A 25858-nucleotide genomic window follows, 5' to 3' on the forward strand; every position below is an offset into this window, starting at 1 on the left:
CGGATTCATCCGTGGCACCTTCTCACGCAAAGACAAATGAGCGGCTGTCAAGCTGTCATCTCACTGGCACCGAGTCTCTCCCCTGATGGCTTTGAAACTGGCCTTTCTGCCACCACCACAGTTAAGCTCAGTGCTCCGTCTCCTTTTCCCCTTCCCCCTCTGCCCTGTTTCCTGTCAGAGCCATATTGCACCAGAGAACTTTGGACAAAGAATTACATCAGAGGATACAAGAGAAGAGGGAGTGAACATAAAGAGTTAGGGCTAATGCATCATGATGAAAGAGGGAAGTACAGGCTTTAAATACAATTCACCTAAACATAGAAAAAGTTACAGATTTGTTTCTGTCTAACTGAACATTAACGTCATAGAGACCATATAATTCCCAGGTAACAAATAAGTATGGATGCGGACAGCCAGAGCTCCAAACTAGAACACCAGTCTAGCTGGAAAAGTCAGGAAATATACTAAACGCATGTGTCACTAAAGAATTTTCTAGTAATCTGATCTGTGAGTTGATAATTATTCTACTGAACCCATCAATTGTTCCTCCAGCCAGTTAAGCAGTTAATGCATAAGCAATGGATTGATCCAGTCTAAGGTGCATCGACGATAAATGTGATCCATGGAAATCATGATTAATGTAAATATCAGATGTTTGCCATAATTATCATTACAACAAAAGGGACCCTCATGTACAGTTTGTATGCCTCTGAACATCTGATATTTACATTAATCATGATTTCCAAATAAAATCTCAATCCAAATATTTTATTTAATCAGAAATAAAAAAGTCAGATGCTGGTCGTTTTTTCCTAGAAACAACTTATTATGTAAAGATTGTTATGGAGTAAAAAAAAAATCAAATTTCAGTTCTGCCCTTATCACCATAAAATCAGAGCAACTGAAATTACCAGTGTGACATGTTCCTAGTAAAAGCATTCAGAAACTGTTATTAGAGAGCTGGTAATAGAAAGAACCATGACGATAACTTCCGATAACACCGCTTTCGGTATTTATCTGAGGGGGATGACATGCCTGGCATTTGTTTGATTGTTCTTCCTCCATGTACTAGCTGGCATGAGTCATGTTGAGAAACAAATCTATTATATCTTTCCTGTTGTACAAAGTCAGGGGGAGGGCACTGGTTTATTTTTCAGCTAGTGGATTCTTGACTTGTCTACAATTCTGACCACAAATTGTGTTAAAACATGTAATCAAACAACTTAAGCACATACCCATTCAAGAAACCTCCACAGTTTTCTGAAGTATTAAAATTGATAGAAGTGGTATACATTTCACAGAAGATGAGGAAGGACTGAAGTGTGACAAATGTGAGCGTGTCTTTGTAAAAGTATATAGAACAAAGATTCAAAGATTCCCCACATGCTAGGCCAGAAGTCTCTCAAGTGACCATGTCATGTGGCCATGTCATGGGTCATAGGTTAATCTAAAGTAACATTATTCATACTCTGGCAACGTGCCAACAAGATTGAAAGGTGATATCAGATTCCATAATGGAACATTACCTCAAACATACATGAAACATCAACATTGACTCACTAACCCAAGGATGTTTTTTTTCCCCCAGGCACTTGTTTTAACTGTAATTGTATTGAGTGTGTGAGGTAGTGAGTGTACCGTTTGAGTAGAGGGCTCTCCAACAAGCAGTGTCTCAGTACCCATGGGGAGGCACACTTCACAGCTCCTCCCTCAACATGGGTGTGATTAAAGCCAGTGCATGGTGAGGGCAACCTGCACTGAGTTAAAGCCCTGTGACGGAGAGAGAGAGGGAGAGAGAGAGACAAAGAGAGAGAAAGTGAAAGGGAGTGAGACTGAGTAGGAGAGAGAGAGAGAGAGAGAGAGAGAGAGAGAGAGAGAGTACACAGTATAGAGAGATAGTAAGGGAGATATAGCCAAAGAGGGAGGGGGCAAACACTTGGTGCACTCTTGCTGTTCATGCAGTTGAGTCAGAGCTACATGCTCTCTGGCAGTATGGCATCGCTCTCATGTAACACAGCAAAAAGGGCTCCAGCCAAATACTACAGTGAGTATGATTGGATGATTTTCGCAGGAATCTTTTTAAAAAGTTGTTCATTACTTCTTGAATTTGTCTTTTTTTCCACTGCCCTCTCAGATGATGCATAAAACCAAGATATAATAAGCAAAAAAGGACCGTTAAGTGTGTTGGTTTTAGTTTGGACATTTTGGATGCTCTGAGAACACAACATGTTGTCACCAACATCAGAGGAACATCTCACAATCCTTTGTGGTCTTTGGAAACACAGGAGAGGGACATACACAAAGCACTGACCGTGTCCGGAGGATCTGAAAATGATCCAGAGTGACAGCAGACCCGTGAAACCTGTCAGCGGGAGCTCAACCTGCGAATGAGCAGAAGAGAGACAAGGTGTGACAGACACCGAATGCTTGTATGTTTGCCATAGAAAAATGCTAGAAAATGTCACTTTCTACCCTTAACACACTTTGTGTGTGTCTCTTCTTATGAAGATGGATGTTAACTTGAGTAGCAGAGTACTCTACGCAGTCAACAGCAACATGACCACCACCGTCAATAAAACAGACCCCTACCATCCACCAGCGGGACCCTGGATTCTGCTCCTGCTGGTGATCATCATTATAATCATTGTGGTGGGCAACCTGCTGGTCATCATAGCTATAGCTCGCACATCCCAGCTGCAGACCATGACTAACATTTTCATCACGTCCCTGGCCTGTGCTGACCTGATCATGGGGGTCCTGGTGGTCCCTCTGGGGGCCACCGTCGTGGTGACAGGGGACTGGCAGCTGAGCGACACCTCCTGCGAGCTCTGGACCTCCGTGGATGTGCTCTGTGTCACTGCCAGCATCGAGACCCTCTGTGTGATTGCAGTGGATCGCTATATTGCAATCACAAGGCCCCTCAGGCACAAGGTTCTGCTCAATAAGTGGCGCGCTCGGCTAATAGTGTGTGTGGTTTGGATTGTGTCTGCTTTGATCTCCTTTGTGCCCATCATGAACCAGTCCTGGCGAGCAGACGATGATCCAGTGGCCAAGAAGTGCTACCAGGAACCTGCCTGCTGTGACTTTGTGACCAACAGGACCTTTGCCATTATATCCTCTGTAGTGTCCTTCTACATCCCTTTGCTCATAATGATATTTGTCTATGCCAAAGTCTTCCTCATAGCCACGCGGCAGGTACAACTCATAGACAAGACCCGGCTTCGCTTTCAAAACGAGTGCCCAGCACCGCAGCCGAACCAACAGTGTAACGACACCACGTTGTCCACCTACGGAGGGTCCGGCAGCACCGCCACGGCTCGCAAGAGGAGCTCCAGGCGAAGGCCCTCAAGACTAACGGTTGTCAAGGAGCACAAGGCCCTCAAGACCTTGGGCATCATCATGGGCACATTCACGCTCTGCTGGTTGCCCTTTTTTGTGGCAAACATCATCAATGTGTTTGACAGGAATGTGCTCCAGGATAATATCTTTCGTCTTCTTAACTGGCTGGGCTACATCAACTCTGGTCTCAACCCCATAATCTACTGCAGGAGCCCTGAGTTCCGCACTGCTTTCAAGAACCTGCTGGGTTGCCCCTGGTTTTCCACCCCTCAATTAAACATATTTTACAAGGACTTGAGAACACGATGCCCCTGCTTCTTGGGGTCAGCTGAGGCTGGGGCAGCTGGTTCTTTCCAGAAGCCCCCTGCTGCTGCCACACTTGAGGGGGACGGGAGCCTGGCCAGCAGTCAGAGTAGCTACAAGAGTGAGGAGCCTTCTCCTGGAGTCCAACACTCCAACTGCAGCACGCAGTTCAGTGACTTCTCAGAACCAGAAAATGAATTGTAAGTTTACTCTTGTTATCATTTTAAAATTTGCACACTGCTTGTTGTCTTTCCGTTCTGTGAAATCCTTCTAACAACATACATCAACAAAAAAAATCCAAAGAATAACAGTATTAAATGTTTTTGTAATACTGTGACCCAATGACTAACTAATTTCTTGCTTACAGCATAGTTTGCACTATTAGATTTGGGTTGAAAGAAACTATTGGTAAAGGCAACAATCCTAGAACAAAACATCAAGTTCTTTTTCATTAAAATATTATTATACATGACACTAAAACATTTTGATATTTGCCATTACTTTGCTTCACTTGGATTGCAAATCATTAGTATTCAATTAAAAGAAACAATTTAGCTTGCTTTTCTTCTTTAATTGACAAAACAGCCAGAATTAGTACTTCTGTTAATAAAACAAAAGATTTGAAAAAACATATGCAAATCCATTAAGTTACTTAAAACAAAATGGTACAGTACTGAAAATTCATGTTGCACAAAGAAATTGGGTAAAACCACCAATTACCCACAGATTATTATTACTATTATTGTTATGATTATGATGATATAGTTTAGTAAGAACCTACGAGTATTTCATTGTGCAGTTATACTTATGTATTCTCTGCATGGCATTTAAAAATCAAGAAACTTGAATACTCCACTGCAATATAAGTACACTATATTACAGTTCTATCAAGTATTCATACAACTGTTCGAGCTGTTTTGACTGCAACAACACATATAGTGTACTGTATATCTAATTTTGACATGCTTAGTTATAACCAATTATAACCATAAGTCAATAAGTCAATGAATACAGATTTCTCTCCACCCTCTGATGACATATTTAGTTCTCACAGAAAGCTGGATACAAATACATATTTTTGAGGTTTGCCTTACAGACAAAGAAAAACTGCTTTTTTTTCAAATACACACGAATACAGCTCTTTATATAAATTCAGAGTGTATCTGTGTTCTTACATCTTAGTGTTTATAGCACTTGCAGACCTTTTATTCCTTTAGTATATTTTGATTTACTAAAATACAGTCATTTTGGTTTTGTACACAGACAGAAATTGTTGTATAGGAAACACAATCTTTGGTATATGGGGTTTCTATATTTGTGCAGAGGACTTGTACAGAATTACTGTGTCCCCCTTAAAAATGGTGGTATAGATAACTGTTAATTATGTAATAAGAGAAACCTAGATTGAAATAAAGATCACATAAATAACTATAATTAGAATTAGATATAATTGGCTGTGGTCAATAAAAGACCCCAAAGGCTCTGGAAAATCTAAACTTTTAAAGCCATGAATTAGAATTTTTTAAATTCCTTAGTTTAGATACATATTTTCTGTTGTTAAAACATGTTCATTAGAAATGTTTTGAAACATGTAAATAATTGAATGAACCACCATTGAGATAAAAAAAAAGTCCCAAATTGATAGTGTGAGGGTCACGTACATGTAAGCTGCTCAATTCAATCTAAAATAAATGAATGCTTTGGTAAAAGTTACCTTATTGCCAAAAGCATAAATAAAGGAGATGTTCACTTCATGTTCCTCACCCTGATATTACTTCTATTGATGTTTATTGGCACAATTTATCAAAAGTTTTTTATGTCTGTTTTGTGAAAACTAAACCAAGGGATGTAATTTATATTGGCACATTGAAATCTTACAGGATAAGGAACCATCTAACATCAAGTTGAAAAAAAGTGAAATTCTCCTTTAAAACAGTAATGTTACATCAATGATCTTACATATAATGAACGTGACACTGTGTTCTTTATACAGTGGGGAGAACAAGTATTTGATACACTGCCGATTTTTCAGTTTTTCCCACTTACAAAGCATGTAGATGTCTGTCATTTTTATCATAGGTACTCTTCAACTGTGAGTGACGGAATCCAAAACAAAAATCCAGAAAATCACATTGTATGATTTTTAAATAAATAATTAGCATTTTATTGCATGAAATAAGTATTTGATAGAAAAGCAGAACTTAATATTTGGTACAGAAACCTTTGTTTGCAATTACAGAGATCATACGTTTCCTGTCGTTCTTGACCCGGTTTGCACACACTGCAGCATGGATTTTGGCCCACTCCCCCATACAGACCTTCTCCAGATCCTTGAGGTTTCGGGGCTGTCGCTGGGCAATATGGACTTTCAGCTCCCTCCAAGGATTTTCTATTGGGTTCAGGTCTGGAGACTGGCTAGGCCACTCCAGGACCTTGAGATACTTCTTACGAAGCCACTCCTTAGTTGCCCTGGCTGTGTGTTTCGGGTCATTGTCATGCTGGAAGACCAAGCCACGACCCATCTTCAATGCTCTTACTGAGGGCAGGAGGTTGTTGGCCAAGATATCCCGATACATGGCCCCATCCATCCTCCCCTCAATGCGGTGCAGTCGTCCTGTCCCCTTTGCAGAAAAGCATCCCCAAAGAATGATGTTTCCACCTCCATGCTTCACGGTTGGGATGGTGTTCTTGGGGTTGTACTCATCCTTCTTCTTCCTCCTAACACAGCTAGTGGAGTTTAGACCAAAAAGCTCTATTTTTGTCTCATCAGACCACATGACCTTCTCCCATTCCTCCTCTGGACCATCCAGATGGTCATTGCCAAACTCCCTCACCTTCCTCATGATCATTGATGCCCCACATGGTGAGATCTTGCATGGAGCCCCAGACCGAGGGAGATTGACCATCATCTTGAACTTCTTCCATTTTTGAATAATTGCGCCAACAGTTGTTGCCTTCTCACCAAGCTGCTTGCCTATTGTCCTGTAGCCCATCCCAGCCTTGTGCAGGTCTACAATTTTATCCCTGATGTCCTTACACAGCTCTCTGGTCTTGGCCATTGTGGAGAGGTTGGAGTCTGTTTGATTGAGTGTGTGGACAGGTGTCTTTTATACAGGTAAGGAGTTCAAACAGGTGCAGTTAATACATGTAATGAGTAGAGAAAAGGAGGGCTTCTTAACATGTCTGTGAGAGCCGGAATTCTTACTGGTTGGTAGGTGATCAAATACTTATGTCATGCAATAAAATGCAAATTAATTAGAAAAAAATCATACAATGTGATTTTCTGGATTTTTTTTAGATTTCGTCTCTGTGCCTATGATAAAAAAATGACATACCTCTACATGCTTTGTAAGTAGGAAAGCCTGCAATTTCGGCAGTGTATCAAATACTTATTCTCCCCACTGTATATGATTCCTCCTATCTTTAGCAGTCTGCAGCTCTAAATAACGATTTTATATCTACATGTAAGTCCTAACAGTTGACCTGAAAAATTACAACTGCTCTTTTCTGAAAGGGGAAGTTTGGTCCTTTTTACATGTGTCCCTTTTGTACCAGTTTCTGTGCTAGTTGATCACTTAAAATAATTTCTTAATATTTTTAATAAATTACATTAAATAATTTGGAAAGTAAATAGACTGTCCTATTAATAAACGCTAGCATATTGTTTTTCTTTCAAAGATTGATTTCATGGCACAGTAGGGAAATATATTTCTATAATTAGCAGTGCAGAGACTATGAATTAGATTTGGATTCAATTTCTATACATTTGTTTGGAGGATTGTTTTGGACATGGTTGACATAACATCCATATATTTAATCATGCATTGTTTGCAGGGGCCATACTTAATGGAAAACCATTTTTTCTGTAACCAATCAAAACATAATTTGCATGGGGGGTCAAGTAAAAATTGTGAACTTCCATCTTACATAGGACAGTGAAAGTCTCTATTTCTTCACTAATGCCATGTTTTACATGTTTAGACATCTAAAATGCTGTGAAAGTCTAGCTTTGTGTTGTTATGCAAGACATTCTAAAACTTGCAGTATAAAACAGAATTAAAACACTTCATGAAAATAAATTGGTGCAAATTATAACCAAAGCAACCTCTGAATGGTATATGTTTTGTTCGTATAATAAGGATGGACCAAATAGCATAAGGAACAAGAGATTGAAATCAACAAAATAATTGGAATACATACATACATACATACATTTTCAGGTAAAATAAAAAATCACTTCCAATCCTTCCAATGTAGGGCTATTAATATCTGCTATGTCCCTTCAGATATGTGAATACACAATACTAAGTTAAATAAGTAATTCATATGTTTGGGTATGAATATAAATAGTAATGAAGCAATACTATGTCATCGGCAAGAGGTAAAATTTATAAAATCCAGAAGGCATGTCTAGTACATCATCTAGCTCATAGGTTTTGCAGAGCTCATTGGGCATACATGTTGAATATTTGTGAGAAACCATATTTGGATATGTTTGGAAGACATTAAGCTGTATCTGATTAAAATAGATTAAAATAGATTTGGCAGAAAAATATAATAAAAATGCACTCAATACCTAATCAGAAAGATTAGCTAATGCATGAATATTACAACACTGTAATGATAAATGTTATATTATATGTTTCATTGTTCAGATCCATTATTATCAAAGTAATTACAGGGTGTAGATTAACAGTAAAGTTATACTCCACTTCTGTACCCTTGAAAATAACCTGGACATGAAGATGGTCAATACCACAGGTAAAATATATCTGCAATTAATAGACAAAAAGTTATCACTTAAACTATGGCATAATTAAAAGATACAGTTAGTATTGCATAGTAAGTCCAAACTAGACCTGATTAAAAGTTTACAGAAATGTGAATGTCTCATGCTGACCGACAGTACATGGTGAACATTGTAAACTCTGCTACAGAGGAGTTTTCCAACAGAATACGTTGAGGGGTGTTTATGCCTCTACCAGGGGCCCTCTGCAGCCTGTCCAACACCCCCCGCTGCTGATAAAGCTTTATCACTGGGCCACAAGACTTCCGCTCACCGGGAGAGGCTGGGTGGGTATTAGAGAAAATGCAAGAGAGAAATTATCTATAATTGCAATGGTCAAGCTGACCTAGCAGCTAATAATATACAAATAAAATATGAATACAAAAATATGCCGGGGACATCTTATTACAGTTGTATTTACCTAAACAGTCATTTGTACCCTCACAAATTCCTTGTAGATTCTGCCATCTCTGAACAATTTTACACTTGAACAGTGACGAAAGACACATTTGAAAACATGTAGAAGTACTCCACAAACAAGAAAAGGAACCAGGCAAGCCTCGTTCTGCAGGCCTACGATTAAAAGGGATAAATGTTGCCCTGGCTGGATTTGATCTGTGGTTCCCTATTTGAAAGATTGTCTTTACCCACTACGCTATTTAAACAGCAGGTGTGGGTGCACATGATACGTGTGTAGAGATGGGTGTCTGTTTACTTTTGGCTTTATCAAACCAATTAGTCGATACTCCACTGTCCTCGAAACTAGTTCCCTACATTAGTTAACATCCAAACCAACAACAGGTATAAAAGGATCGCTACACTACATTCAATGCATTAAATTATAAAGAGATCACTGTAGATGGCTAGCTAATAGCTATACAGCGCCTACAATGAAAACAATGACTCCAGTCACTCCATGGATTGTTCGTTGATTTAGAAAACAAGGACAGTTGAATAGCCAACCATTACGCTATGTGAACCATGACATGTAAATCGAAATGGAGAGCAATATATTCCTTGTTAGTGCAGTTCGTCCATTGCAATATAACCGTCAAAAGTTGTACTTTATGCTTATTATAATGTAGCAACTGAAGCATGTAGCCAGTGAAGCTTAAGTATATCCTGAACAAATCCTAATGCCCAATTTGTTTGGTCCGTGGCAAGTATCGAACGCTGGTCGCCTATGTGACTGTCCGCATCTCTAACCACTACGCTATTTAACAATGGGTTTTCAGTCAGTCAGTCAGTCAGTCACTCAGAAAAAGAGACATTTGCTCTTCTTGGCCTGCTCCACTTACGCGGTCCAGCAAAAAGCAGGTCCTATAGTTCAGCCTGAATAAGAAGGCTGTAGCTCAGTATACAGTATTAGTACTTTGAGTGGGAGTTGAAAAATGTCAGTGAGATCACTGGGTCTCGTAGACAAAGCTGTGGCTTTGACAGTCCATCAAACATGGATAATAAACCATGTGCTCCCCACCTGAGCAAGCAGGGTGTCAGAGCTAGGACATAGCAGAAATCAGTGATCTGTGGCTAGGCTAAGACTCAGGGATATGTCGGATGAGATCGAAGGCTTGTTGGAAGTATAAATACTTGATTTGGCGGGATAGTGAAACACCATGAGCCTGGCTGACACCTGACTCAAAGTGCTCCTAACTTAGAGTCTGGAAAGTGTGTTTTGATGTTGTTGGCAAGAGGCATTGAAACTATAGGCGATGCACATCACTGGTTGAATATCCCTGTTTCCAATTGAAATCATGATCAATGTTTTTCTGAAGCACTGCCCCAAACTCATGTTTACTTCCAAATATTTGGCATAGTGAATTGCAGCATAGCACATGCAAATAGCTAGTAAATAAAAAACTATCAAAACACTTCCACATTTTTATTTGCCAGGCTAAACACCATCATTTTGTCATTCATTTCAGTCAGTCTTACATGTGATGGCCAGAAGTAGTAAACATAATATAAATAACATTCATTGAATACCTATATACTGCATTTTTTGTACCAAAACGTATAAAGCAGAATTGTTATGCAAGAGTGTTGGTGTGAAATGGAAATGTGTTTTCTGCATATCCCCTGAGTCACCCCCGGAGAGTTCTTCCAAAGTACACAAATCCATTCCAAAGCTTTAACAATATCGAGGTATTTCGTCTCATATGAAAACAGCATTACATTTTAAAAAGTAGATTCCTTTGGTCATCTCAACCCGACTAACCTTTGACTGTAACTACTTTGGGTGAGAGCACATTGCTTTTAGACAATCAACAGAAGTGAGAATGTGAAGAACAGCAGAATGAGATTTATGATAGCCTACATTATCAAGATCTGATCCACACCCGTTCTTCTTACATATTTTCCCGTTACAAAGTCTGCATAATTTTATAGAGATTCTATATACATGTGTCACGCACAGCAACGTGCCATTATTAAGGAGGACCTTAAAGCATTTTGGGTTGCTCAAGAGCAGACTGACAGATTACAGTGTTGACTAGGGATCCAAACCACCAACCTTTTTGTTACTGGAAAAGCATTCTTAAGCATTAAGACAAACCTCAAATGTATGTGTGGAAATACAAACAGGAAGAGTCAAGCAGCATCTTTTGGCAACATACCCTATGTTCATCATGCATCCCTATGTTATGTTGCATTTAAAGCTAAGAAACTTTAGTCCTAGTCAATCCCTGAATGGGAGACCAGATACTGCTGAAAGTGGGGTTGGAGACACCCTTTTCTCTGGTTTGAGGCAATAGCAATGCCCTTGTTGCAGTGATTGTAGACATACTGTAGCACTGTGGAGTGTTGTGCAAGTTAACGGTCATCAATACATTATTTATTTTAATTGACCTACCTCTAGACAAGCAACTGGCTGCCCATATCAAAATGCACAGTGGCTTTGTCCTTCTGTCATGTACACACTATGTTGTTTGGGGGTTTTTTCCCTACATTTTCCTTTTATCCTATGCCAATTTATAATATACATTGGTGTTGGAATATACATTTAGTGTTGGAATAGGAGATGTATCTAAAAGGAAAAGCAAATAGGACACAAATCGATTTTCAAATACTGCACTGCTTTACTGTAAATAACTTGCCTCCTCATTCATAATCAATGGTCTGCAGTATTCTGCTCAGAATGAGTCAGGTGAAAGGTGATATCACCGTAATGATATTAAAATAACACCATGTCACAGAAGAACATATTCTTGAGTGACAATAGTATCTTGGAATGGCAATAAGGAACTTGTTTTCAGCTAATTATTTTATTTTAACTCGAATACCTTTTCAACTACCATAAAGTTAAGTTATCCACCAACAAAAATTATAAGAACTTATACATATAGTTCTAGAGCACGGTTTGCTTTTATTTAGTATTCAGAAATGGTTTAGATCAACATACATAAAAAAATAACTGTAGAAAACTTTTAAGTAAAAAGCTAATATGGTTTTATTGTGCAAAATGAGAATAACCATGGAATTGCTGGTTTGATTCCCTGAAGCACCATTTCATTTTTATCTTTAATTGAGGCATTAAGCACAAAGTGGTACCTTTTTTGTAAATATATTCAAAAGCGGCTTTTCTGTGTTGGTTTAGGGTGTACGTGTACCCGAAAAACAGAATGAAGTGGGCCTACACTAGTCGTTACAAATATGAATCCAAGGAGACCACTGATTTAGAAGAATGACATAATGTTCTATGAGGAAATAGCAAGCATTCTTTAAACAGTGTGTTTGAGATGGGTGGCATCTCATGTTGGACTAAATTCTCTTGCTGTATTTTAATGTGCAACTGAGACTGAGGCATGCTCTCACCACTTGGTGAGAGCCAAATTCCACTCAAGAAATATTCATCCAAACACCACATCCCTCAAATCAAATCTAATGTGTCAGGTTTGACTATCAAATCCCCCTCCCCATTTACAGCAAATGAAAGATTTCTAGAATTGATATTATATACATATGATATCCATGAAATCTAGAGAGGTCCTGAGTTAATAAGCCAATTACCGCACCTATACTGTATTCAGTTGGGTAATCCTCTGTGATAAAACAGGCTGTTACAACAAGTAATTAAGTCCAAATTGTGGCAGTGTGAACTCTGACACAGTTCCCTCATGATTATTTTAAGAGAAAATTGAATAGCTCAGTTTAGAAAAATACATTACCATAACTATTCACCCATTGAACTTGTTGTTTCAGCTTCTAGATGTTTCGCAAATCATCTATATTGGGCAACAATAACCTTTCTGGAAAGAATCCACCAAGAGGAAAGGCCATGGAAATATGTTTTGATATGCAGCTGTGGTGAATTAACATTTGCAAAAATAGTAAGAATAGAAAAGCAGGAGCAGGTTTCAGTATTTCACTTCCCCACCTTCTCATCCCAGGCACAGCACATTCCTCACACTCTCCCACACTACTTCACAGCTGCATCTATAGATGTGTAATCACAGTGCTCAACAGGATACAAAATTTCCTCTTTTCTGGAAGGGATTACCATACCATGTAGACATAGTATATAAGAAATGGTACTACTCCACACAGAAACGTAAAAGAATACAGCAACAAAACACATATGCAAAGCACCAATAGTAACTTTCAAACCATATTAAAGTTGTATGCAATACTAGTAATCCAATTACATGCAACTTGTAATGTATTAAACACCTCAGTAGTATTGTAATCAGTATAAAACAATGCTCAGTCTTTTCAGATATAGCCACAAAATTATATTCCTCTGAGTATTACAATATTTTCAAATGCTGAAGAAACTTCATTTTACTCAGTCCATATCATTTCCATCCAAAATAGACTCTCATCCACAGCGATGGATTGAAACTATTAGTTCTTCTAGAACATTAGGTGCTTCCAGCTTAGTTTCATTCTCTGCACTCAAAAGAGTTTCACTTGGATGGCTAGTAAGGTGTGATGCATTCTTTCCATGGCTAAGCAAGTATTGTAACAGCTGGTCATGGCCTGTAGTGTCGTGGAATTACAGAACCTTTTGTTTATGTACCAATGCAACAAGAGGCAATTAACAGAGTTCCAAGAGGCCAAATAGTCAGTGTCTGAACTGCAGGCGCATCGGTCACAAAAACTGCAAAATTATGAAATGTTTCGAAGGGGAACACTCTCAATAATCATGACAGAATATGCTGAATATGGACGAATTGCATTGGCAAAAAGGAACACAAATCGCAAGTCAAAGCTAACCAACTGGGACAGACGGACACTTAACAAGATAGTTGCTCAATGCCTCAGAAGCATATCCACAAAAATTACCACAGAACTGAACCAGTGCATGTAAGACACATGTAAGGAACACAAAACCTGGACCCCTGATCAATGGAAAAAAAGTTTCACACTATTTCCTACATTCGGACAGGATTGAGATAGGAAAAAGGCAAAGGATGCCTTCAGCCCACAATGTCCACTGCCAACTGTTAAACATGGTGGGAATCCATAATGGTATGGGCAGACATCTCGTGGGAGTCTTTGGGTACAAGGATTGCTCGGCATGCTTGAATAACAGACAAGGAACGTGAGGCCATTTTACAAGACCAAGTGCATCCCATCGTACAAATGCTGCGCACACTGTTGTGCAACTCCTTTATCTCTCAAAAAACTGGCGGTTTTATAGATTCTCAAATTTTATACAGAATTCTGAGAGGTGTGTTTACTGTGATGCAAAAGTTTATTACCAGTTGCTAAAACACATACTTAGTGGGGTTTTTTTTTCCAAATAAGTTTTGCTATGCATTTTGTGGTGTTGCAAAATGCCATATTCATGTTTTGAATACCTACCTCCCAATACTGAAAAAGATGCATCTTCAGCTATTGTCTCAGCAGTTCACAAACCCATCTTAAAATAGACGCAACGACACATTTATTATTCCCTGCAGCTCATGGTTGGAAAAAAAGTTATTTGTACACAAAGTGAAAGTACACCATTCTTCTGAGACTTTCTTTTAGATTGCTAATGTTCTTCACTTGTTAGATTCTGTTGAACGTGGGCCTTGGTAAGAGCATCTAGGTGTTGTTTAATCAGCTCTGTGTTTCAACGCGGCAACTGTTTTAGATCTCTCCCTACTCTGTCACACCTGATTCAAACAATCAGCTCATTATCAAGACCTTGATGAGCTGCATCAGGTATTTTTGGGAAACCATAGTGGGGTGCTTCCAGGAGGAGGGTTAAGAAAAATTGCTACAGCTATCTTCAGTTGCATAAATAAAAAGCATGTAACATTTTTTAAACATATTAATGGGAAAGGAAAAGGCTGATTTCCCTAGACAATTCATAAATAGAGTAAACAGGTTGAATTTATGTTTGCAGAAATAGTATGACTTAGAGGTAACAGAATGATTTAGATTTTAATGTATCAGTACATGAGTGTATCCAACATAAGCAGCAAGCTAGCAAATTTTAGGTTCACATGTGCAGTACATGTGTATATATTATTTTACAGAGGTGCCATATTGAGTGCGTTTACATAAAAAAGGCGCACAAATGGTATGCATAGGAGGTTACTTAATTACTTACTTAATTTTAAACTAACACAAGCAGCCCAATAATGATCCAGTAATGTATTATTTTTGTTAACTTTTTTTAATTACATTCTACTGTGACTTTCATCTGATATTAGGGGACATACGAAAAGTGAATTCATTATTTTACACTTTTCATTTATTCGATGTTTAATATTTTAAAACATCTACATATTTGTATTTTATTGTACTATCATTGAAATAATTAGAAAACATCAGAAAATATTTTTTTTAATCATGAAAACATTACAATCTATTTTAACCAAACCTGAAATGTCATTAGTAGCACTGAAGAGAAGATAAAAATTGTTTAAAAGAAAACTTTTGAAAACAATATTCTTAATTGACCAATATGGGTCAATTAAGGGTCAGTTAAATAAATAGTGATCTAAAAAAGGATTTAGGTGGGGAACCCGGACCTAGATTACTATAAATTAATAAAGTCTCTGTTGGCATTGTATTGTAGGTCTAGACTTTGGCTTAATCTGTTTTTGAAATACAATGATTTTCTGTTTATTATTTTATTATTATTCATTTAAAATATTTTATATTATTGCTTGTGCTTGTGACAGTTTTATGTTTTGTTATTCCTGTACCTGGAATAAAAATTAACAATAAGACTAAGGTCTTTGTGACGTTTGTGTGAATTTATGCTGAAAATTAACAATCTGTAGAACATGAAAAGCTCCATATGCCACAATAAGGAAGGTGTATACTGTATGTGTGGTGTACTTCAAAGGCATGTTCTCTGACTGCCATTGCATAGCATCCTTTCTAACTTTAGTTTTTGAAGAAAGTACTGATCTAATGTGAATGGATTGGTCTAAACATATTAACACCCACTGACTGTATCGTATTACTTACATGAAAACATGTTACATCCATGCTTTCTTCAAGGAATAATGTGTCAAAAGATCATTTGAACAAGGCCCACGCTATAAACATAGTTTGATTAAGAATGGTGTGGTGGCAACAGGGTGGTGGGAAGGACAGAAAGGGGGTGTGTGTAATTGGGGCGGTGTGTGGGTTGTGTAGGTGCCACTCATTTTGCTTAAGCCCCTGCCCCCTAAAATGTCTGTGCATGGGCCCTGCACAGCAGAGTAATCTCATTCCCAGACACTTCTGCTTAAATGTACTGTGGCAATAACATAGTGGTGAGGTTAGCGGCACAGAGGTTTATGGAAAACAAGTCTCCACTTCCCCTGGAGCTGGTCCTGTTGGCCATACAGTTAAAATTTTCCACAAGTCTAAATCAGCGTTTGTGTCCCGACCCACTGAAGGCCACATTTGTGAGATCTTATTTAATATAGCCATTACAATCCCAATTAAATAACAATATAAAAAAGAAAAAATGCAAGGGCATGAAAACAACTGTCTACTAAACAGTTTCCAAAACATGGAATTCCCTTAATACATCAATGCACAAATGTTTTCATCGTCTGCTAGCCTGTGATAACTAAACACATTTTATTATAATAGTTTGTTTCACTCATGTTGAAATTCCATCAAATATACAATGTAGTTTGGGGGGCCACAGTAAATATTTCAACATTGCCTTAAAGAACCAGTTTCTGCTGGCTTTGAATCTCTTATAAGTAATAGATTATTCCTATTTAATAGTGCAACAACATTCTTCCAAATAAATGATCTTGTTAAAATAAATTGCATTATAATTCCTAGTTGAAATAGGCTCAAACAAGTCTGTATTTGGAGTGTCTTAGAGAATGTTAAGTATGAAAGGACAGTACAGTAAGCCAAAATGCTAATTTCTCCATGTTCACTCAGTTTCAAATTGCAGGATGATGGGTGATTGATTTGGAAAAGAATCAAGAAATTGAAAACAACAAAAGACTGACACAACAGTTACTTCCAGAACTGATTGAGCAGAGATTGAAAAGGACGAAATGAGACTTCAAAAGGAAAACTAATGGAGATAGCTGACACACTGGCCCTGATGAATATGGGTAAGGATTATTGACTTCTGTCAAGCCCTTGACAAGGAGAACTGGAATGGGCTGTTTGGGTTGGCTAGACTGGATTTTTGGGAGCAACACCAATTTTGTCCTGATGATAAGAGTTCTCAGCATTTAATTCTCAACATGAACTGGTTTACATTGGCCTTGGATACCACCAACATGCTCACAGCATAGCATAATCTCTCTCTTAAGAAGTGTAACAGTAATGAAATACAGACTTTAAAGCACTGGTCAATAACTACAGAAATAAAAGCATTGGTCTAATGGGCAATCGGAAAACATGTTGTACATTATATAATGCTAAATTATTTATTTCTATTACCACTTTATATGTAATGGAAAAACGTAACTAAATAAAGTAATCTCAATCTAAATGTATTTTCTGTCCAGTAATTTTCATAGTGTAACAAAATGTTTTCTACTCAGTTTTGACGTCATCAACCCTTTCATTTGCACGTTATTTAAAAACTGCACCTGAAAAATGAGAGTCTTCTATCAATGGACCTTCCTACATAACACTGGAAATAACCAGATCCATGAACATTTTATTTTACAAAAGTGAATTTTTTATGTTTTGGAATCCCATACCAGTAGAAAAAGAGGTAGATTTTTTAAGATATTGATGATGATGCAAATAATAATTACTGTATTGTACATTCTCCAAAGAAATATGCCTCAAATACTGATATGAACTTAGTCATTATGAATTTTGAATCAGTCGTCGAATTGGTACAAATTATAGAAATAGAACCGAAATAAATGACAAATGAGAGAGAAACAAAGAGGAATCGACGGAGGAACAGAAGGGAACTGATAGAGAAACAGAGAATATATATAACAGAGTGAATATGATAGAAAAACAGACTGACAGAGAATGAAGAGAAAGGGGGATCATAGTCCTGTGTAAAAATACAGTTGGATGTGGGAGTCTCTCTGTTACTCCAGGGGAAGGAGACCTGGGCAGGAGACCTGTCTTACAGAATCTGTGTGTGATTGGAAAAACATATTTTATATCCATATGTTTTTAACTCCTAGGGATGGAAACAGTTGTCCAACCTGAAGAGCTACTCTATTGTTTTTATTTTATTCTCCGCCTGCACACGGACCGCGGTGGCGGTGAATGTCTCATAGACTTTCAATTGGAGTAGGGTGATGGGCGGGAAACAGCAAGCCGTTTTGTGAGCCTCGCGTGCTCGATCCCGTGGATGCGGGCACCGTTCAAATTTGAGCACCCGTCGCCCATGTCGACCAGTGAACAGCGTTCATCTTGTCAACCCATCAAACGCTCATTCATTGACAACACGGATATATGAGAGGAAAAAATAGGATGAATATATTATTGTCGGACTTCCCGTATATATACAATTTAAAGGTGACTGCACACGGGCGCAGTAAGCGACAACTGAACCGCGAGAAAAATCTGCCTAGCGTGTGTACACCCATACGGGGGTGTACACATGACAGCTACAGTGGCGGGGTTTGCGTTGGTCACCACAGTAACAACAATGCTCTTGCGAAGTTAGGTTTTTGTATGTCCTCTAGAATTTTGCCTTACAGATGTTATATGTTTTTGTAAATTAAATAATGATGAAAGCCAAGCAAATTGTAATTTTTTCTGTGTTCATTTTAAATAGGTAATGTCATTGTCTAGTTAAGCAGATTGTTTGCAACTCTCATCTGTGTGCAATATTATTTGTGTTATAATTATTAGGCTATAATAATATAAAAACTAAATTACACATGATGATTGACATTCAATTAACAACTTCACTAGTTGTGCACGTGCAAAGCTTGCCAGTCAAACTAGTATAAACTATGATCTTATAAACCCACTCTCCTCCTTTTACATTCATAATATAGGCTATAGGCTAACACCCACCTGATAACACCCCACCTGATAACAATTTGCTTAGCTTTCACGTGCATAGCGTGCACAACGAGATTGAGCACCAAAATGTGCCGCTCGCAAAACTGCTTGGGGTTTGCCGCCCATCGCCCTACTCCAATTGAAAGTCTATGAGACCTTTGCCACTGCAGCCCGTCTGCAGGCACATTTAATGGTTATTTGATTGTGCGTGCGTTTCTCACATAGCTGTTGGTGAGAACTGGTTGAGCACAATCCGTAAGTTCTATCCACTAAGGCCACCTTCTTTCTCTAATCTCAGGAAACTGTTTGCAATGTACTTGCTCTACCATAATCTTCATTGTTAAGAACTTTAATGATTTCCAATATTCTGTTTGAACCATGAGGATTTGTTTTTCCTCCAGAGTATTCCGCCTATTAGCCAAATTCTATCAGTGTCTTTTATATGAGCTGCCTAAATAACCCTTCCTATTTAGAAAATAACTGTAATAACCATGGCAATGTCCCCTCATGATTAGAATGAGTGAACAAGTATATCAATCTAAAGGATGTATGGGTCCTTTAGATTGATACTTGTTAACAAGTCTTTGTGAGGTATTGACTGAATAGCTGTGCAGTAGCTTTGAGTATCTTGAATTTTGTAGAAACATTGATACCCATTGGGATGGACCCAGAGGTGCTGCACCTGTTGAGTAGGCTGGGCCTGGCTCCAAAATGGATGGGAGAAGACTGATATCCAAGGTGCTCTGGTCTGTAAAATACTCCTCTTTAGCTCCTTAAAACTGGTTCAGTGTTTGCTTACCAACAAGGCAAAACAGGACCCATTTCTCCCTTCACTTCAGCCAAGCGAATAAACCAAACCAGTTATCTAATAAGCTTGGCGATATCTTCAGCCATGCCTTTCACAAGCACTAGTCTCAGAACATGCAGAGGATAAAGCCGGCCATAGCACAAACTTCTTCCAGGTCTTCCACATACGGGCCATTAAAACTTAGAACCTAACTGAGCGCTGCCAAAAAATCTGTTTGGTGGACATATGGCATAATAATAGTTTGAGTGGTTTGAGACAAAATTGTTTGGTTGGGAGGGAGGGGCTTCCCCTGGTTTGCCCTAGCAGTAGGCACTGTAGCTAACTCGCCTCTTATCCGTCAAAATCATTCATACTAAACATGCCTCCTCCAGATTTTTTGGATTATGGGGCAAGGCCACGTGGTCTTAAGGGGGGGATGAATTTGCCAGGACCCTGAGGCCATCAGTCAGGGCACTAAGGCCAATCAAACCAATTAGATTGCTTCGAAACAAAAAACCTCTTCTGTTAAGAAAAGCCTAAGCAATTGCTGTAGAAAAGGGATTAAATAATGCTTGTGTGCCTTAATGACTAAGAAATAAAATCTCACCTCTACTTTGTCCCTCTTCTCCGACCCTTTGTTTGTGTCCTTAAATTATCCTTTTGGTCTACCAGCCACTGTTGTTGGTAGATAAAAAAAACAGGATTTGGAGTAAAGCTATGAATCTAAACTACAGAAAAACTGTACTTTGAAAAAAGCTTTGATATTGTACTCATATTTGATTTAAAAATACATTTTGTTACAAAAATGGAATGAAACACTAACAGTGAATAGTGCCCTGCATTTGTGCAACTAGCGTTCGGGAGAATTTTGTCAATTATAAAAAGAATTGGGAGGGCATTATGGCCACACACGGGGGCATTGATAGTCATGGCCGCCAATGCTGCTGTGAATTTCCATCCCTGCTTTCAGTACACCTACTCTTAGCTAAGTACAGTGAGCAAACACCCAGGAAACCCTGGGGCTCATTCATGAAATGTGAATACATATAAGGCCACTGAAACCAGACTACTTTGCAAAAGGGTGAGAAATTACGAGTCCACATGCAAATTATTGTGTTGCTGCCTGTGAGGTATTTGATGCAATTTCTCATCCAAAAGGCCTCCAGACCCTTACAACAAGACAACATTCTGGTGGTATTGGGATGGACTTGCCTTGTCTTGCTAAGACCACTGCAAAATGCTGAACCACTTCCTATCTACCTCGCCTATAACGCCTGACTCAGACAGAGGCAAAGTCAAATTGGCGGTGGAACATTTACTGTGAAGCCACACACCTGGGCCCAACTGGTGACAGAAATGACACAAAATTTGACAAGCAAGGGCAGCAGAAGCATGACCCAATCCCAGGTAAATCTTGTGAGGAACAGTGGAAGCAATGTCAAATCTGCATGAAAAAACAAACAAACTCTGACTTCTTGCACCCCACCTCTAAGAAAGTTTTTATTTTTTTTTCAACTCAATGAATGTGGCTTGAGTCACTGACAACATCTTTCTGTCCAGGGCACCAGGGAGGGATGGAACTCTGTAGGCTACAGTCTGCCTTGTCTCAGGGTAGTTTGCAGTCTTTTGGTATCCCTTTTAATGGTCTGGGGCTATGCTGGGTAAAATGTGAAAAATTATGTTTGTATGGAGGTAAGTGTCTGCTGACCCCGATGTGTCAATCCCCATTATATACCCTCTATGTGCTTGCTTTCTAGGGCCAGTCAGTAACATCAGGTTCAGTTGATATTGTCCCATCTGAAATCCTGTTTGATCTTAGGGTATGTTCAGTTTAAATTGTATGGTGTCCTGTTGTGTCTTAGGGGGACCTGAGTCCTTGAACCATGCCTCAGGACTACCTGGACCAGAACTGTAGGACCATGCCTCAGGACTACCTGGACCAGAACTGTAGGACCATGGCTTAGGACTACCTGCCCTGAAGACTACTAGCTGTCCCTGTCCTAAGTCCACCGGATCATGTTTCTGATATAGATTCTTCCCCACCACTCCTACTGTCACCACCTACATCCCACCTGGTTGTCAGTCTCCAAAATCCACCTGGTCATGTTGCTGATCTAAATTCTGCCTCAAGACTCCTGACGTAGCTGGGCACAGCCCATTAATCCATGTTTGGATTTTTTTGGACCTGCCGGTCATCTGAATGTTTAAATCAGTTGATGAACGATGTGGCATTAAAAGGTTATGTACTCATAATCTAACAGCCTGGCTCCTCTGTAGGTTTGTTCGTGGCCTGTCTCTGGAGTTTTTTCATCATCCTATTGCATACTTTTTAGATTTTCAGGCTTGGTATCTGTATAAGCACTTTGTGACAACTACTGATGTAAAAAGGGCTTTTTATAATAAATGGTATTGATTGGTTCATTGGATGTAATTACTGATTGATTTGGAGGGATCCAAGAGTAGTCTCAAATACAAGGAATGTTGTTCCAAAATGTACTACAACCAAGCAATTAGAATACAAAGAGTCAAAGATCACAAATCTGTCACTGCAATGAGGTTAGGTATAACCACTATGAAATAAGTCAGGAGCTTGGTAAACAAGAATTTTAAATGCCCAATGAAACTAACCCTCAAGAGTTCTCAAGAGGAGAATGTCCCCCAGTTGTTATTAGAGTGGGGGCAGTGCCAAATGGTGCCAGAATGTACAGTATATATCAACAGACATGTAGAGTATATTCTCCCTTCAAGCAATTAAGTATAGCTCAAAAAAGTAAAACATATAGCTAGTAATCTATTGCTCTGTTAACCTACAGGGCAGCAATAAATAATACTGGCATTGGCAAGCATGGGTTTAGCTCACAACATAATGACATAGACATCAACAATGGAATATTGATCACAATTTACACCATATACTATACAGTAAAAGACAATGATATGGTAGATTGATAGAAAATACAACTAAGTTGATAGTTAGAACAATAACCAGTTAACTAGGGATTCGGATTCACACCATTTGTTGGGAGAGATAACCTGTACATAAGAAATGTTTACTTCCAGACATATCTGAGCTATCAAGTAAATGGCCTGACCGAAAAGAAAGTCTGTTCCCTTAATTACATGGGTAATTAATTACATTTAACTGTGCTTCTGAACAAAGATTTGTCCTATTTATTGATCGCTGGGAGAGGTTATGGCAGCTCTGGGTGCTAATGAGACATGTATGTAATTAGTAAAAAGACGTGTTCGTTTTACTGAACGATAGGAAATATAGTGTATTTTCACATGAACAATTATGCTCTTTACTGTGTCATACACTTCAATCTTTATAAACCAGAAAAGGAACCAGGCAAGCCTAGTTTAGCCAGGCCGCAGTTAGGAGTGATAAATACAGCTTCCCTCACTGTACTCAAACCCAGGTCTCCCACATTGGAGCCAGTGTCCTTAACCACTACACAACAGCAGGATTGGTTTGCCCTGTGTTGTTCTAGTATCTTGACATTAGATCATTTTGTCATACATTAACACCACGACAAGTTTGAATATTTTGCTAGACACCATAAGCATTGTGTTAAACTGATTAACGTTTCTTATTAAGTTGACCTCCACCACAAACAGCATCTCTGAACTGTATGGCTTTTACCACTGGCCGTTTAACATCTTATTAGCCAGTAATAGACTTACTAGTATCTACTAACTTACTACTTGGAATTGTCACACGAATTGAGCAACTGTTAACGAGACTGAAGTTGAACTTTACACTGCCAAAGCTATTGAATTTCATGGCACAAAAATGTTGGTTTTTCTTTCATTTGTGAATGACATGATACAATAACTATCAATTCAGGTGACAGTAACTGATTTTTCGTCAAGTGAAAAGAGGAGAGAATCGTGGAAACCCCTACTCTTTTAATGCCCAAGGGGTTTGGATCTAGCCTATATTACCCCAGAAAGCATACACGTGTACTTCGAAAATTCACCAGAAATAATCGCAATTGAACCATTATTTTAGGCTTACTATAACGTGGCTACTGAAGGTTGTGACCAGCAAGGTTTTTGTCTATCCTGACCCAAAAACATGCACGGATGCGTACTTCAAAAATCCACCAGCAATAGTCACAATATAACCGTAAACAGTTTTATTTTAGGCTTACTATAACATAGCTACTGAAGGTTGTATCCAGCAAAGTTTGTCCATCCGGAACAAATCCAAACGCATTATATATTTAGACTGTGATGAGATTTGAACGCAGGATCTATTGCTTGCAGGTCCACGTCTCTAACCACTACGCTATTTAACCAGGGGTCAAGCTGTTGGTCGATCGGTCAGTTGGTCAGTCAGAGACATTCGATCTTCTTGGCCGTCTCTGCTTACACAATCCGGCATAAACAAAATCCAAAAAAGAATTCAGGACAGGCGCAGAACACATAAAAACCCACAGCAGACCACACCAATTGGAATGATTCAGACTCCTAGGGTTGGTACACGTAATCCCCCTAACCAAATCCCTAGGGTACTACCGGACATAAATAACAGGCTGGCCAAAATACAGCTCACTGGCATTTCCCAATGTCATAATAAACATAAACAGTAGCCAAATTAACAGCCGCAGAGCATGCAGGGAAATAACCAACACAAAGGAACACAGCACCAATATAATATGTATATCATAAATAAATACTACATAATATGTACCAATACATGGGTGAGAACACAACATTTCCCTGAACCCAAACGTTTTCCCTGAATATATTTATGGATATTGGAATACTGTGATTACTAATAGTTGATTTGAACGAAAGGGCCTACTACTTATCAACATTCCACATTGCATCTATTTTCTGTTGTAAATGCTTCACTCTGACATCGTTCCACTACAATGCCAACGGGCAGGGGGCCAAAGCCAGCAAGTGCTATGAAGGGCGCTACCCAAGGTTTCATAGGAGAAGTTGATTGGCCGCCCTGTCATGAAAAAACCTTCATTTTTGAATTCATGTTTGAATTCCTACCAGATCAGTATCTGTCATTAAGTCAAAACATGGAGACAAACTTCTGGTCGTGGCATACCGGGTGTTTCTTAGGACTGGGCTGCCTTGTGTTGTCATCCCAAAACAAAGAAACATACAGAGGGAAAGCATTTTGGTCACTTGACTCAACCAAAATGACATTTTATTTTCTAGCATATGCATCACCCCTGCTAGAATTTCTAAGGGAATGCGACACTAGCAGAGAACTCTCCACTATATGCCAAGCACTTAATGTATGTTTCTGCCCCAGTAAGTGTGTGTACATGTTTGTGTGGGTGGGTTTAGGTGATGCATATCAGTAGGCCATGTATGGAGCGAGGAAGATAAAACAACCCAGGCCCACAATCTCCATATCTGAGCTCAGCTTCCAGAATGCAGACAGCTTGGAGACACACACCAACACCTTTATAAACTTGCCTCTTTTTCTCAAACAAAACAAGTAGCTGTAATATATGTTAGTAGTAGGTCATTTAAACACACCCGTCTAAGATTTTCAATAGGTTTAAGTGACATAATAGGTCCAGTTGTTTACTATTAGGCTAAGTGGAGGTTTTCTATGTTGCTTACACTTGACAGACTTTCACGATATTCACCAGTGTGTAGGGTCTGGGGGCAGCTTTACATTTGTTCTTGTATTTGTCGTAAAACAGACAAAGTCTGCTTTTAGGAAGGTGGTCAGTTTACATCCCCTAGATGCCTTCCATTCTATTCTATGGTAACACTAGCGTCGTATTTAATAATCATGAATACGTTTTTGATTGTGTTTTAGCCTGGGTCCACTGCATTAACACTGACATGATTTACACTGCCAGTATGAGTGTAATACGCCCCCTCATGGTGAAGCATTGGTACTTAACATTATATAAAAAAGTCTGTTGCTGGAAAACCCTTGGAAAACATTTGTGCAAGATCATCTCACAATTAAATGTATTATGATAAACACAATTTTTAAGCATTGAGTTATTTATTAGTTATAATACATTACAATAGGCTTGAGCAGTTATGCATGCTATTTTATGTTCAACATGGCAAGTTACAATAATTAGTAGTACGGATCACATTTGCAATCATACAACAAAATGAAGGAAACAGTTATTTAATTATTAAATTTATTAAATGTATTATGAATTATCATTTTAAACATTGGAATCACTAGTTATTCCAGACCAAATATGTTCATAATTTCAAAAGTCTGACATACATGACAAGGCAGTATTGCAATTAAA

The 25858-nt window shown here is 38.7% G+C and overlaps 1 protein-coding gene across 6 annotated transcripts; it reads left to right on the top strand.

Moving 5' to 3' along the window:
• The first annotated feature begins 1861 nt into the window (after positions 1–1861).
• On the top strand, positions 1862–22023 carry adrb3a (adrenoceptor beta 3a). 6 transcript variants are annotated; one of them, XR_002197718.3, is made up of 3 exons: positions 1862–3842; positions 20763–21011; positions 21165–21460. XR_002197718.3 is itself a non-coding variant. In XM_010876400.5 (3 exons), exons 2-3 carry the CDS (start codon positions 2503–2505, stop codon positions 20827–20829), a joined length of 1407 nt encoding a protein of 468 aa, XP_010874702.2. In that variant the 5' UTR covers positions 1862–2044; positions 2135–2502; the 3' UTR covers positions 20830–21460. The 6 variants fall into 6 exon arrangements, 3 of the variants coding, with proteins under 3 accessions (XP_010874702.2, XP_019908513.2, XP_010874705.1); XM_010876400.5 differs by having other exon boundaries at positions 1862–2044; positions 2135–3842; positions 20763–21460; XR_828295.5 differs by lacking the exons at positions 20763–21011; positions 21165–21460 and adding exons at positions 16760–16938; positions 21467–22023 and having other exon boundaries at positions 1863–3842.
• The last annotated feature ends 3835 nt before the right edge of the window (positions 22024–25858 follow it).

Source organism: Esox lucius, chromosome 13 (assembly GCF_011004845.1).
Source record: "Esox lucius isolate fEsoLuc1 chromosome 13, fEsoLuc1.pri, whole genome shotgun sequence".
Taxonomy (NCBI): domain Eukaryota; kingdom Metazoa; phylum Chordata; class Actinopteri; order Esociformes; family Esocidae; genus Esox; species Esox lucius.